General features: G+C 42.9%; 1 protein-coding gene across 1 annotated transcript in view; it reads left to right on the top strand.

Annotated features, from left to right (window-relative positions):
• Positions 1 to 8,942, top strand: part of EEPD1 (endonuclease/exonuclease/phosphatase family domain containing 1) — a 67,412-nt gene extending 58,470 nt beyond the window's left edge. The window contains exons 6-7 of the mRNA XM_063129661.1: positions 6,760 to 6,954; positions 8,407 to 8,942. Of these exons, the coding sequence (XP_062985731.1) occupies positions 6,760 to 6,954; positions 8,407 to 8,606 (395 nt within the window). The 3' untranslated portion in view covers positions 8,607 to 8,942. The remainder of the gene's footprint in view (positions 1 to 6,759; positions 6,955 to 8,406) is intronic.
• Positions 8,943 to 15,745: the final 6,803 nt, after the last annotated feature.

Raw genomic sequence — 15,745 nt, 5'->3', positions numbered from 1 at the left:
GGCTTGCGAAGTGAATGTAGCACATGGGAATCAGCCTCGAGATCGCATAACAGTGGCCGGTGCAGCCATAGCAGCATGGCAGGAATCAGCAGCAAAGATCCAGCTTGCCGGATAGAGTGCCCTAGGCGATTAAGGCCGCTCTTGCCTCCTACCTCTGTGATACCAGTCCCTAAACCCTGGGGGGATTACATACAACACTTTAAGCCAGGGTTGCAGCCGCTAAACCTGTTGCAGAATGGGGTTAGTGAAGATGGTCTGACTGTAGTTACAAAGTGACCAGGGTTTAACAAAACGCATCACACACAACACACTAAACCCTGCTGCTCAATCAAAATCCCTTAACCATCAGGTTTTAGCATGTCATCTGAACAGGGCCTTAGAGTTCTTACTGCCAGTAACTAGGCCCTAGGACATTTTAGCTTTTTTGTCTAGGAGAAAAACTGCACATAAGCTACCCCAAAAAATGGTTTTCGGGGGAAAGGGAGTGGGGCTAGGGGAAAGAGTGGGGCCTTTTGGGGAATCCCAGAGGGCCAGATTTTGCCCCCAGGCCTGAGGTAATACACCCCTGGTCTCCACTTTCCATCCATGTGACTGAGGCACAACATATGCTTATGTACCGTGCTGATAACCCTCCCTCCACCAGATAGGCATAGTAGAGAAGGGGTCACACTGACCCTTACAAAGTTTGGCTGGTTCCTGATGCCCAGCTGCATCAGGAACCAGCCAAATACCATGGAGCTAAGCCCAATCAGTGACTGGAAAGAGCAACCTCATCTCCCTCATCTTGGATAGGATCCGTAGTTCCTGCTAGTCTGATGCAATGCTGAATGGCTCTGTATTCACCTTGTAACTGAGCTCCAAACCTAGTAATCAAAGCTCTAGACTAGGACTCACTTATTATAGAGAATGGTCAAGAGCCCGCAACAGTCTAAGCCTTTTTTTCTTTTTTCTTTTTCAAATGGTACCTTGAAAAAAATCAAATGCTTTATGGGTTCCTCTAAACACGTGATTTGTTGCATGCTCGTGATTGGCCACTCAGGGAATTGTGTGGGTCCATTACATGACATTGTCAGTGACCAGGAAGTCTCCCAAGTTATCCTCTGGAAATCCAGCTATTAAAAGAACTGCTTTTAATGTGGTAGTATCTGGGGGGAAAGTGGGATCTTCCACCACTAGATGGCACTGTCTCAGTGGAAGTGAACGCAGCATGTTTAGAGGGGAAGTATTCAACCCACTTGGTCAACCCTCTCCGCTCATGTAATGCAACCTATAACAATCGCGCCAAAGAAACAGGAAGCACAGAGCCCCGGGTAAGCAACATGATTTCCCCTTGAAGTAGAGACGTTCTATATGAGTTAATTATTTCCACAAATACTGCATTTGTACAACCAGGATTTGTACAACCAGGATATATGAGTTAATTATTTCCACAAATACTGCATTTGTACAACCAGGATTTGTACAACCTGGTACCACTAAACAGTGGTAAGAATGATCAGGGAACTAAGGTGAAATGATGGGTGTGCGTGGATTGTAGGGGTTGAACGTGCCCTGGATGCACACTCATCCCTTTCCAAAACTGCTGTGTGTATCATGTATCATCTTTGTGATATTTACAGGACTCTAAATTGTTTGGGTATTCAGATCACTTTCCTTATTGAATTTCTCCTTTGTCCCCACCCCACCCTGGACCGCCACCAGTCTTTATCATTTACGGTTGGGTAGTTTTGGATTGGTATTTATTTATTTTCATTTATGATACTAGAAAAATCTTGGGGCAGGTTCAAAAGGCATGTGGTTTGTTTGTCCATTTGAAAGAGAAAAGTGCTTCTGCCTAGGACAACCACATGCAGGAATCATATGCAAGTCTATTTCACAATATGTATCCCTTGTATTCAGAGACATTCTTAAAACTTAGTAAAGTTTGCATGGAGCTTTCCCCCCCACCCCCCTTGATACAGAAATGCTATCATTCAGTGCGGGATGTTTGTAATGTTGAACTCGCTCCAGTAGTTTACTGGTGACAACTTTCTCTTTAAGGCCTCCTTGATGCAGTAGTGGATTCTATGCAGGATTTGCGATTGGATGTGAGCTCCCCCTGCTGGCTAGCTGCCTGCAGAGCAACAAAAACTTTATAGCTACTCTTAAGAGTCAACAACAGATATTTAAAAAAAACACGTCCTTTCTCAAAAAGTAATAAATGTCAATTAAAACAATTGATTAACAACATGTAGAATATTGCCACCTAGTTTTGTATGACTTCAACATTTGCACATATTTAGATATAAAATAGCTAAGCAGTTTGTGTACAAAAATATTAAAAGTTGCTGTTTAAAATACACGATTAAGAAACAATTGCAGTGACAATTACAAAGCTAAAAATGAATGAAATAAAAGACTACATTTCTAGCTTTTAACAACATAAAATACTGTGTATTCTTACTATGTAGATAGTGGATATTTATCCATTTTGAGACTCTGGTCTTTGTCAGCAGAGCATTATTACAGAGAGCAACCTTTTTAGTTATCTGATAGCTGAGCATAAGGCTCTCTCTTGCCCAAACGATGGCCAGCCCTAACAGCTTTGAGAAGAAATAAAGATGCTTGGCCAAAAAGGAGGGTTGGCAACAGATTATATAGAAAAATTGAATTAAAAAAATAGACTCACTGAAAACTTAAGCACAGTGGGTTATACCCAATGTTAGTTTGACTTCGGGTAGTCCTGCTGAAATGAATGGGACTTCACTTAGGCTAACAATAGCTACAACTCAATTGGAGGGATGGAGTTGTACAGAAGAATTAGTAAAGAATAATATCCCTATAAAGAGCCATTGGGTACCTTAAAAAGAAAAAGGAGGAGTGAGCTTTTAATATTGCATACTTGTATTGAGATTCCTAGGAGTAAGCCCCATTGACTTCAGTGGGACTTACTTTTGCATAGAGGTGTATACGACTGTGCTGTTAGGATAACAAGAATATATAATGTATGAAATAGAACATTTCTAATAATACAAAAATATGTACATATTTGATTATTGATGAAATACAATTCCAGCTATATAGATGAGGGCTCAAAATCTTTAAAGATCTAAAGATTTACGTTCTGGAGGGGCTACACTCCCTCTAAAGGATTGGGTCCATTGTTTGAGGGTGCTTTTGGATCCAGCTCTGAGGCACAGGTGTGCTCAGTACCCCAGAGTGCCTTTTAATAGCTTAGATTGATATATCAGTTATGATCCTATCTGGACAGAGAGAGCGTAGCTTCAGTTATCCTTGCAGTGGCAACATCTCATTTGGATTACCGCAATGCATTCTATGTGGGGCTGCCTTTGACAACGATCCAGAAACTTCAGCTGGTCTAAAATAGAGCATGATTTGGTTAACAGGGACTAGCTGATATGAATATGCTACACCTGTGCTTTGTGATCTGCGCTGGCCTCCAATCCATTTCTGGGCCCACTTCAACGTGTTGGGATTAATCTACAAAGCCCTAAACAGCTTGGGACCAGGTTTACCTGAAGGATCATCTCCTCCCATATATACCTGCCTAGACCCTAAAATAAACTCTGGAGATCCTTCTCTGGATGCCCCCAGCAAATGAGGTGAGGCAGGTGACTACTGAGAGGCCTTTTCAGTGGTGGCATCCCGGTTGTGGAATGCTCTCCCCAGAGAGGCCCATCTGGGGCCTACATTGTGGTCTTGTCAGGTGAAAACCTTTTAATTTCACTTCAGTTTTAAAAATTGTGTTAATGCATTTTTAGATCTTCGATGGCTTTTATTCTGTTTTTTTTTTTAACTTTGGTTTAATCTGCTTTAAACTGATGGAATTTATATTATATGGTTTTACTATCCTGTTGTATTTTATGTTTGTTTGTTTTAAGTTTTGTTTCGTGAGCGGCCCAGAGAGCTTTGCCTAATGGGCAGAATAGAAATGTAATTAATTAATACATTTGCTGAAAGAAAGACTACAGAAATTCAATATATAATAGGGGGATACAGGGATCTGAGGGGAGAAGCAGGCAGATCAATTGACCTGTTTCAGCAGATCTTCATCAAGAGCCCTTTGGATGTACAGCAATCTATATAACGTACAAGAACAATATAAATCCTGCTGCTTCCCGGTGCTGGCTGAGCTGAATCATTCCTCAGAGGCTCACAAAACACATTCTGTAATATGAAACGTTATCAGAGGCTGACTGAAAGCAATCTAAAAGTTGCAAGTTTATTGTTCTTAAATGGCAGGGATAGGAAACTTGTGGCCATCCAGACATTGTTGGGCTGCAACTCCCAACAATATCTGGACAGATGGGAGTTGTAGTCCCGACGACATTTGAAGGGCCACATGTTGCCTCCCCGTGTTATATTGCATGTGAATTGCTGAAGTTTTGCATGCACAATGCCTTTTTGATGAAGTATTGGAGTAGCCATTGTAGATGTGCTCATTCATAGACAATCATGCTCTATAACTGTGATCAGTTTTCAGTTTGGGGTAGTATATTAATGCTGATTCCCACCCACATACACATCAAGAAAGAGATCTTGCACATTTAATCATAGAGGAAACCTAGGACTCTCACTTTTGGGAGAGCCCTTCCCCTGAAGCCAAGCCCTCAGTTGGGGGAGATGTGAAGCCTGCAAAATATGGGGAGGTGGAGTCATAGCTCAATGGTGGAGCCCAGGCGCTGCATGCTTTTGGAGAGTCCTTTCCAAAAGCAGGTGTTGGGAGACCCCTCTTCCTGGATCGCTGCTGACAATACTGCACTAGATGCACAACTGATCTGAACTGGCATCTTCCTAACATGTTGTGCGCATATTCCCAAACCAGAAACGGTCTTTGTGATGAGGATAGATGGCGACTCATTGCCTCCCTCCTGAAGAGAATTCTAGGGTTGTGAGTGGGAAGGGGCTGTGCATTTCCCAACTCGTTCCCAACCTGAGATCTCTGCTAAAGGGTTGGCTGGTTATTTATTTATTTATTTATTTATTTATTTTATTTAAGGATTTTTATGCCGCCATTCAGCCAAAAAAGGCTCTCACGGCAGCTTACAAAAGTATTTCTTGACAGTCCCTGCCCACAGGCTTACAATCTAAAAGACATGACACAAAAGGAAAAGGGATTGGGAGGGAGGAGGAGGAGGGGGAAAAGGAAAGCAAATTCAGGCACTTCAATCTTAGTTGCAAAGTTCAGCAGTTACAGTTGACAGCAGGAGGGAGGGGGCTCTCAGCTGGAGCTGGACCCAGGCACGGTGGAGAGGTGCCTGGCTGCTGCTTCCTCCCTCACTGGTGGCCTTTGCAGAGACAGTTGGTAGCAGGAGGGAGGGGGCTCTCAGCTGGAGCTGGACCCAGGCGCGGTGGAGAGGTGAGCATTCGCCTCCTCCTGTCCATAAACCATGAGATTGGTTAGACTAAGTGTGGGGTTTTCACAAAGCCAAATCCACCTTCCCTGTACTGATTATCAACATTCTATAGCTGACCTTTCCTCCTCCCAGCTGTTAGAATGTTTCTGAGCATTGTGACCTCACAGCTGCTCAGACCAATGATGATGAGGATTTAGGACTTGACTGCCTAGCTTCTCTCCCACCTCTGCCAAAGGTCAAGAGAGCAGCTCAATGTATTTTTCCTCTTACCATTTATACCAGCCTTCATCAACCTGAATGTTTTGGACTCCCAACTCCCACAATCCTGATGTTTTGGACTTTTGACTCCCTAGCCAAAATAACCAATACGCAAGAATGCTGAGAGTTGTGATCGAAAACATCTGGAGAGGGCCAGGTTTCGGGAAGGCTGGTTACTTTCCTACTCTTCCATTTGTATCTCTGTTGCCACCGGCCTGCCTTTTCCTTCCGTCATGATCCCTTTAGCCTTGGGGGTCCCTGCCAACTTCATGCATTTCCTTCCTAGAATCTAACGTGGGAAAGAAACACAAGTCATCTACAGCAATGTGTTAAATAATGTAGGGGAAAAGCCCTCTGATTCATTTTATCGACTTAATGCCAAATGTATTGTTTTATGTAAGTGAAGGGCCCAGTGGGAGGCATTGTCAGCGACACTGTTGTCCTTGTTTTATTTATTCAGCACCCTCGGTGTACTTGGCACTTCATGGAGTTTTATAAGCAAAAAAGAAGAAAATTGCTGGTGGGAAGATGCTGGGTGTTGCAGCCCAACACATCTGGAGGGCATTGGGTTGGGGAGGTCTGCAATAGAATACATGGAGAGGCAGTGTGCTGTGGGTAATATGAGGATGATGAATGTGAGCAAATGCACTTACATGTACCAACAGTTATGAATGAGCCTGAAGGCCAAAGGACTTGTGGGAGAAATGGTAGAACCGGGATTTGATGGGAGATATGGTAGCATCACATACATAAGAACATAAGAAGAGCCTTGGTGGATCAGACCAAGGGTCCATCCAGTCCAGTACTCTGTTCACACAGTGGCCAACCAGCTGTTGACCAGGAACTCACAACCAGGACATGAGTTCAACAACATCCTCCCACCCAAGTTCTCCAGCAACTGGAGAACATAGACATGCTGCCTGTGGTACTAGAGGTAGCACATAGCCATCAGGACTAGTAGTCACTGATAGCCTTCTCCTCCATGTTCACAGATGGAATTTCATGTTTTTGGGGAGCAAGAGAGAATGTGTAGAGTTGTTTTTAGACAACAAGAGACCTTTGGGTGGTAAAGGAGGTGGAGTAAAGGTAATGGAATGAGGACATCACTTAACCCTATCACTTTTTTCACTATTCCCAATCCTAGGTGAAAAAGATGTGATCATTCTAGGAGACTTTGGTCAAGCCCCAGACAGTAGCGAACATGACCTGTTGAGGAAGGAGAAGTTCCATCATCTGGTCCCTGCTAGCACATTTACAAACATCAGCACCAAGAACCCTCAAGGCTCCAAGTCCCTGGATAACATCTGGATCAGCCGTAGCTTAAAAAAAGTTTTCTCTGGTAAGTTTTCATTTCTTGAGGGAGGTGAAAATCCACAATATCACTCTTCAATTATTGTGTAATGGTTATGACAATAAACAGCTTCAGAAGCAAAGTGGTGAAGTTTCCCGTGACATGTCTGTTACTTGTTAAGTGGAATAACAGCAGCCTTGCACATTTCAGGCCAACTTCTCTTAGCCTATTTGCTTGCTTACCAGAGTTTGATCTGTGTTTGCTGCAGTAAACTTATGGAGATATGTGTGCCTTCAAACACAGTGGACATGCAGCAGGGACCTGCAGTCAATCACAGCTTCACTGCCACATATCCCCAAGTGTTTCAAGATACACGCCTGCCTCTTTCACTTTACACATTTACTTTTTTCAAGGCTTCCTTCACTTCCAGGAGAACTAGCATCTTAGTTTTTAAAGGAGCCTAGAAATGTAGCAGTTGCCCAGGAGAAGGTTTCAGTAGCCTATGCAAAAGCCAAGCAATGATACAGTCACGTCTTTGTTTCTTTAATTTGGTTTCCGTTCTTTATATCATGCTCTTCTTTTCAATGCTTGAGCAGTTCTTCATGGGTTGGAGCCAGGACCTGCGTTCTGTGAGAGGAAGGGAGGGCAATGAGGATAATCAGGGGTCTGGGGAAAAAAGCCCTATGAGGAGACTGAAAGAACTGGGCATGTTTAGTCTGGAGAAGATTGAGGGGAGACATGATAGCACTCTTCAAATACTTGAATGGTTGTCACACAGAGGAGGGCCAGGATCTCTTCTCGATCTTCCCAGAGTGTAGGACACGGAATAGTGGGCTCAAGTTACAGGAAACCAGTTTCCGTCTGGACATCAGGAAAAACTTCTTGTTAGGGCAGTATGACAATGGAACTAATTACCTAGGGAGGTCGTGTCCTCTCCCACACTAGAGGCATTCAAGAGGCAGCTGGACAGCCATCTGTCAGGTATGCTTTAAGGTAGATTCCTACAATGAGCAGGGGGTTGGACTCAATGGCCTTATAGGCCCCTTCCAACTCTACTATTCTGATTCCAGAAGAGGCAGGGCTGCACTTGAGGAAGAGCCCTTTGCCCGATTTTGTGAGATCCGTCCATCCCCCGCACACATCACAACACTCACCATTCAGCAGAGTCTCCTGGCTCCCTGTGTAGCGTTTTCAGGAGGCTGGAAGGGCAGCCATGGGAAGGAGGTGGCAGAGAAGTCCTCTTCTTCCAGTGCAGTTGATCCAGCTTAAATCTAGATCCAACTCCATGGCTCTCCCCATGCTTCTTCTTCCAGACACAGATTAGGTCCACGCCCCCTGAGCTTCCATGGCACCGCAGCCTCAGTTGCATCCAAAAGAGCACAAGCTGTTCAAAGGTTACCATTTAAAAGCCAAGCACTTTTTCTGTGTGTCATTGGTGGCTTCCTCCCTCCCAAACATTCATGCTCCTCTTTCTTCCTTTGCAAACCTTTGTCCGCATAGGTCATTGGGCGGTTGTGAGAGAAGGCCTTACGAACCCCTGGATCCCTGACAACTGGTCGTGGGGCGGCGTGGCATCAAGCCACTGCCCAGTGTTAGCAGAATTTTACACAGAGAGGGACTGGAGCAGAAAGGATCTAATGCGGAATGGAAACGGCGTGATGGTGGACTGCAGTGACTCAAACACGAAACATGAGCGATGATAGACAATGATGCCAACCTCCCTTCGCTTTCCCAGAAGGGGGTGTTCTGAAGATCCCATTGCTCAAGGCTTGATGGTGAACCAGAACTGCCTTCTGCCCCTTTCCTTTAAAAAGAATCGGCTTCTGCTTTTAACAGCTCCCTTCCCCATCCCTGCCTTTGTGCCCCCATTATGGATGTTTTAGGGTATCCTGTTGCCATCGAGTGATTTGTGACTTTTTATGGAGACATGGATGGACACTTCTGTGCTTGGATACCTGGATAACTGCAAATAAAATGCACTTTTTAATACTGTATGTCAATGATCTCCCTCTCTCTGTGATTTCTAATCCAATGCTCCAATCACAGATAAGAGAAAGACATGAAAGCACAGATGCGCACAACCCATTTTTACTATTTCCCATCTGTGGATCAGCGTAGCATTTTTCAGTGGTGAAAAGGCAGTCTAGTGAATTCTGCGACATATGACATCACTTTTTCATCCTATCACATCCAGTAGAATCTTGAACGAGGGGGGTGCATGGTTCATTATTACCTGAGAATCTGTAAAAGCATTCGAAATATAGGTGAACACCTATGTTGATTGACAAGTTGCTTACTCTGCAACTTGGCTTTAGGAATTACCCTTAAAACACGTCACATCAAAATATGAAATTGAAATCTGAGCATCCAAGCAAGCACTCCAGGGTGTATAAGGTATTCACTTGCTCCCTCAAAGTACCTTTTTAAAGATAAAGAAGAGCTTTCTCCAATGAATCAGAGGGTTGGATCCAGATGTACTTATACTTGGAGTAGGAGCATTGAAATCAATGGGACTGAAGTTAGTCATGGCTGTTAGTCACATTGATTTCAATAGATCTATTCAAAGTATGATTCCATCTGGCTCCAAACCAGTAGGTTTTACTTTCCTTTTTTTAAAATGAAAAAATATACAACATATTGTTATACAACACAATCATTATACACAATCAATTATCATAAGCAGGGAACGCTTATCAAATTTGCAGATGACACCAAATTGGGTGGGATAGCTAATACCCTGGAAGACAGAAACAAACTTCAAAGTGATCTTGACAGGCTGGAGTGGTGGGCTGAAAACAACAGAATGAAATTTAATAGGGATAAATGCCAAGTTCTACATTTAAGAAATAGAAACCAAAGGCACAGTTACAAGATGGGGGATACTTGGCTCAGTAATACTACAAACGAGAAGGATCTTGGAATTATTGTAGATCGCAAGCTGAATATGAGCCAACAGTGCAATATGGCTGCAAGAAAGGCAAATGCTATTTTGGGCTGCATAATAGAAGTATAGCTTCCAAATCACGTGAGGTACTGGTTCCTCTTTATTTGGCCCTGGTTAGGCTTCATCTAGAGTATTGTGTCCAGTTCTGGGCTCCACAATTCAAGAAGGATGCAGACAAGCTGGAGCGTGTTCAGAGGAGGGCAACCAGGATGATCAGGGGTCTGGAAACAAAGCCCTATGAAGAGAGACTAAAAGAACTGGGCATGTTTAGCCTGGAGAAGAGAAGATTGAGGGGAGACATGATAGCACTCTTCAAATACTTAAAAGGTTGTCACACAGAGGAGGGCCAGGATCTCTTCTCGATCCTCCCAGAGTGCAGGACACGGAATAACGGGCTCACCTTAAAGGAAGCCAGATTCCAGCTGGACATCAGGAAAAACTTCCTGACTGTTAGAGCAGTACGACAATGGAATCAGTTGCCTGGTGAGGTTGTGGCCTCTCGCACACTAGAGGCCTTCAAGAGGCAGCTGGACAACCATCTGTCAGGGATGCTTTAGGGTGGATTCCTCCATTGAGCGGGGGGTTGGGCTTGATGGCCTTGTAGCCCCCTTCCAACTCTGCTATTCTATGATTCTATGATTTTAGCTACTCAACTGGTTTTACTTTCATGAGAACTATTTCCTATTTTCCAATTCTCATTATTTTATCATGAAGATCTATTTTGTGTGTCGTTAAAACTGTAACAGTGGGAGTATGCGTATTTTTTTTAAAAAATAATCTCATATGCACCTCCATGAACGTGCTGATGGAAGCTACCAAATTCTTTCCAGAGTGTTGACAAGGTTAAAAATGCCTAAATGGGCAGGGCTCAGCTTATCTTTAAACTCCACAGTTTCCTGAGATCTGGATTGGAAGCTTTTGGTCTTTGCCCATGCTACAAAATGTTCTACTGAGCGGAGATGAGGTCCAGGCCCCTCCTCTGCCATGGGTCCAACCCTCTGAAATTCCTTCTCTAATGACATCTGCCTGAGTCCTTCCTGATCTGTTTAAACGAAGCCAGTCAAACTCCTTTCTTTGAAAAATTAGTATTTAGGCTATGGTTTTATTGATTTTTAATTGTTCTGCTTTTATTGTATATCCATTTGGGCAGGTTTTTCTGGAATTATAATTGATACATTTTAAAAATAAAACTACACTTTACCAGCATTCTGTAACCTGGTGACCTGCAGATGTTTTGGACTTCAATTACCATCAGCCCAAGCCAGCATGGCCAACAGTCAGGAATGCTGGGAGTTGTAGTCCAAAACACATGGAGAGCACAAGGTTGGAGAAGGCTGATGTAACTCCTTAGTATGTCACCAATTTTAGCAGGTCTGCAACATAGGTCTTGTAAGGTTAGGATGCATTGATTCAAACTATAACATACAAAGGTAAACCCTGTGAGTTAGCGGAATGCAGCATTAAGATCATAACTGTAAACTAAGGTCTCTTTGTAAATCCACTTGCTGAAAAGATAAGATTTCCCACTTTTGTAAAGCAGTAGCCTTTCTGGCAAAGCAACTTGGAAACAAAACACACAAGGGACTTGCCTTTCTAAATGACTACTCAATTCAGCTTTGATATCCGTCTCATACCTGTTCAGTGATCAACTGTGCATGAAAACCTGTGTGTAAGTTGACTGTGACTGTGTGATTGTTCATACAGTGCCACTGTACAAACAAACATGAAGCTTGGGCAATCTTTTGAAGACAAGTTGAAAGGAATGGCCAAGATGCTGGGTTGACATTTTAGGGTAGTCCAATGTCATTTCTTCTTCCTAAGCAAGTGCCTTCAAATAAAAAGAATCCCTTGCCTTGTGAACATGGTTGTGAACTCCTAGCCTGAAAAATAAAGTTTCCATGTCTTAATTGGAGCAGTTGGTAAACAATGTCTTGGTACCACTAATGTATGATTTAAGATGGTATTTCATGTTTGTTCTTCCTTTGTCAGGAAGTATATTATCTAGCTGATCAAACCACAAAGAATGTACCTATGCATTGGATCAGAAGGACAACAATAACACTAACCAAACGTGAGTTGGCTTAAATCCATAGACTTTGCTTTAACTACCTGGGGGTCATGGACATCAAAATAATTTTTTGGAATTAAGCTAACTTACATCTATTTCAGTTACGTCATTGTAAGTGTATGCATTTTTTCACAGTTGGAGCAATGAATAGAATTAATACATTCCATTTTCTAGCTCACCATTGTAGTTCTTCTGATAAATCAGTCAAGAGGTTCTGTCGCCGTTTGCTTTGAACTTAAATGCTAAGAGTTGAATGGTGCCACGAGCACTAAGCAGATTAACTACAAAGCATTGACTCCTGCTTCTAACTTTGGCACTAACAATCTCTTTAAAGAGCGAACCGTGTGTCAATCCAATAAAAGGTTTGTCTAGTGCAGTATTGGGTGTTTCCCCAAACCGAGAAAGGCAGAGGTATGTTACGAGTGGGAAGATTGTCCGTGATATTTAATTATTTAGGATGCAACCCTGCACATTTTTAGGTGTAGGTACCATTTCAAATTTCAGTAGTGGATAGCAGGACCAGACTCAAGGCTAAATTGTAAAAATGATGTGTATTTCATTGTGATTATGTTCTGCATTTTTTCAAAATACCCAATATGTTTAGTAATATTAGAAATACAGGACAAATTGGCATTCTTTTATGAAGTAAAGGAAGGAATTTCAGTGTACAAAATCTAGCTCAGGGCTTTCTGTTAAGAGTTCCCCAACCTGGTGCCCTACAGATATTTTGGACTTTAACTCCCATCGGCCCCCAGCCAGGATGGCCAATGGCCAGGAATGCTGGGATTTGTGGTCCCAAACATCTAGTGGTGGCACTAGGTTGAGGAATGCTACATTAGAGACTCCTCAAACTCTGACCTCATGCCAGGACTATCTACCCAGAAAGATGTACAGCTCATGAATCTGCCAGTGCTGGTATCTGAGGAGGGATATCCCAATTCTTGTCCTAAGAGGGGGACAAATGACCCAAGATACAAAACTAGGAGTGACAGCTCAGCCCTTTTAGAATCTGAACTGGACCGCTGTCCCACCCAAAGTAGATCACCTGAAGAGGGCCTCTGTACAGAGGCAGAAGGCCATTTAATGGTGTCGCAATCAAATTCCTTACAACTCCACTTGAGGCAGGGCTCAGGCAGCCATCAGGCCCTGCTGGGGAAATATAAGGACTCTGGGCTCTGTTGGGTGAGCCTCTGGGTTGGCTCCACAGTCGACCTTCTGTGATTGGAAATGGTCCTTGCATTTGCGGAAGGCTTCTGATCCAGTGGAGCATTGATTCCTTCCTCCCCGTTCAGTCCCCACTGAAAATCTGGATGGTTGTGGGGGAGGGAGCATGGGAGGCTGCAAAGGAAAGCGGGAATCGGCAAAGATAGCTTCTCCCCACACTTTTCACTGGCGGGAGCATTTTGAGCAGAATTCAACTCTGGCAATGCTTGCACAGGCAGAAAGAACCTGGATCCAAGCCACTGTCTTTCCTGGAGTACCCCATGGTACCACAGAGCCTGTATCTGAGCTTGTTCCTTTTAGCTGGAACCTGTGCTGTTTCCTAATACCAAGTGACTTCTGCTGAAGATGAGTACTTGGCAGGTCTGTGGATGCTAAGGCCCATCTGGAACAGGACATATCGTTAGTTCTTAAAACCAGTACAATTGTTTATATATACATAGCCACTTGGTGGACAGAAGTGGTGAGCATGCCAGAGGTGAACTTGCTCCTGAGACATATTTAGATTTCCGAAACATCAGGGCGAGTGGGTGGCATCTTGGAAAACTCTGTTAGTCAAGAGTATAAAATTCTGGATTAATGGCCATTGATTTGGCTGTATGAGGTTACTCCTTAAATATAAGTATAATTACTCTCTTTATTTAAAGGGACTACAGCTCTAGGAAATAGCAACGCTGTCTTATCAGTGCCATATAAACATCATGAGACTTTCTGGCGAGACCTGTATGCAAGCAGTACTATCCTTCTCCTTTATTTCACAACTTAGTCACTACAACTTAATAACAAGTTTGTCACAATTTTTAAAAAAAGAACCAATCCAAAAGGTTTACAAAACCACCGTTACAAATCGAAAATATTTTGTATATTAAGAGAGGACAAAGCTGGTGCTAAAATAAATAAATACCTGATACAGTTCTCTTGTTGATGGACATCTATTCTAGAATATTCACTTGCACTGAGCTATACTTAGGTGCTAGAACAGCCACCCCCAATCTGATGCTCTCCAGATGTTTTTTGGACCGATTGTCAGGAATTCGGGAATTGTAATCCAAAACATCTGGAGGGCACCAGGTTGGGGAAGGCTGTGCTAGAATAATGTGAGGTGAATAGTAAGCATTTAAATGGCACCAGATGCTTTTTTCTTTAAGGCCCACTGTTGATGGAACACAAAATGACAACTGGGTTTACAACAATGGGCAAGAGTACAGCAACTAAGGTTAGATTTGCACATTCACATACCAGAATTATTCTGCATGCCTGTGAGGATGACATCTGGCCCTGGCACAAATAGCACTGCACGGTCATATGCCTCATTAACAGTAACATGCCTTCAATAATGTACTCTGGAAAAACAGGCCATGTATAAGGTGTAATACACGAATGAATGAATGAATGAATCCATCCTTAGTGGCTATAAAAAACACTGTTTTCTGTAGTTAAGGTTTACATAGACATAGGTAGTACACAGGAACTGTTGCACTGGCCAAAATACTGATAGTCACTGTTACTGCTATTTACAGTGCTAAATAATCTGTTTTGAGACAAATTAATATAGATAAAGCAAGTTATTTTAGACTTGTGCTGGCATAATGCAATTTCCCCATCCTCTCCTCCCCCCTATAGCTATGAGTACATGCCACAAATTTGCTCCAGAGGGTCCCTCAACTATGCAGTGCAGATTTGGGGCACACACAGGGGGCTTCAGGTTGGAAGGAATTCACATTGTGCCAGTGGACCGCGCACTGTACCAACCACACAACTAGTTGTTTCTGTTCTGCTAGTTGGATGGTCAGTGTTGCATCCAACCCGTAGTGATGGAGCATCCATTCAAATAAACAGAACTGGATCTAAGCAGGCAAAATCAGGGGTGACATCTGTGAGGAACAGGAATCTATCATTTCAAAATGGATCATTAACCGTGTGATTCCAATGCACTGAAATTAATGGAAGTCTCCCTGCTGAATCCAGTGAGTTCACGAGTGCACCCCAGAATGGTAAAGTATCAACAATAGAAAATTAAGGCTACTGTGGTCCACGTTTTGTAAAATATTTTGGTTAACATTTGTACTTGAATTAATTACCTCATTGCAAGTATCTAGCTTTGTGACTTATTAAATATTTTCCAGTCCCTTTGGCAAATGAGATTTTCATTACAAACTGTCCCATTACAAGGTTGTATAACTTTCAAACTGGAATGATTTTCATTGTGCTTGGACTTGTTGTGGTGGGTATTAGACCATTATTAGATGAATGAATATCAGGTTCTTTAGGACTGAATATTGGAAAGGTTTGGAGATTCCATCCTGGAATTCCTATGGGGCTGTGTGTGATTAAAATGTGGTTTTTTTAAACCCTCCATATATTTGTGCTACTTGAGGGATTGAAACATATGAAAGAGAAATATGCCCTGCCTTTATGAGTTGGATCCAGATGTAGTCATACTTAGAGAAGACTCTCTGAAAGCAATGCAACTTCAGTTAACATGACTAACCTAAGTCCCATTCACTTCAGTGGGTGTAACTCAAAGTATGTCTATATTTGGATCCAACCTGTAGTGTTTATAAAGCACCAACATCCTAACAGGAGGCAAACAATGCTTCTGATGG

The sequence above is a fragment of the Elgaria multicarinata genome, chromosome 1, assembly GCF_023053635.1.
Source record: "Elgaria multicarinata webbii isolate HBS135686 ecotype San Diego chromosome 1, rElgMul1.1.pri, whole genome shotgun sequence".
Classification (NCBI taxonomy): Eukaryota; Metazoa; Chordata; class Lepidosauria; order Squamata; family Anguidae; genus Elgaria; species Elgaria multicarinata.
Note: the sequence above shows the minus strand (reverse complement) of the source record. Positions and strands in the feature narration are given on the sequence as shown.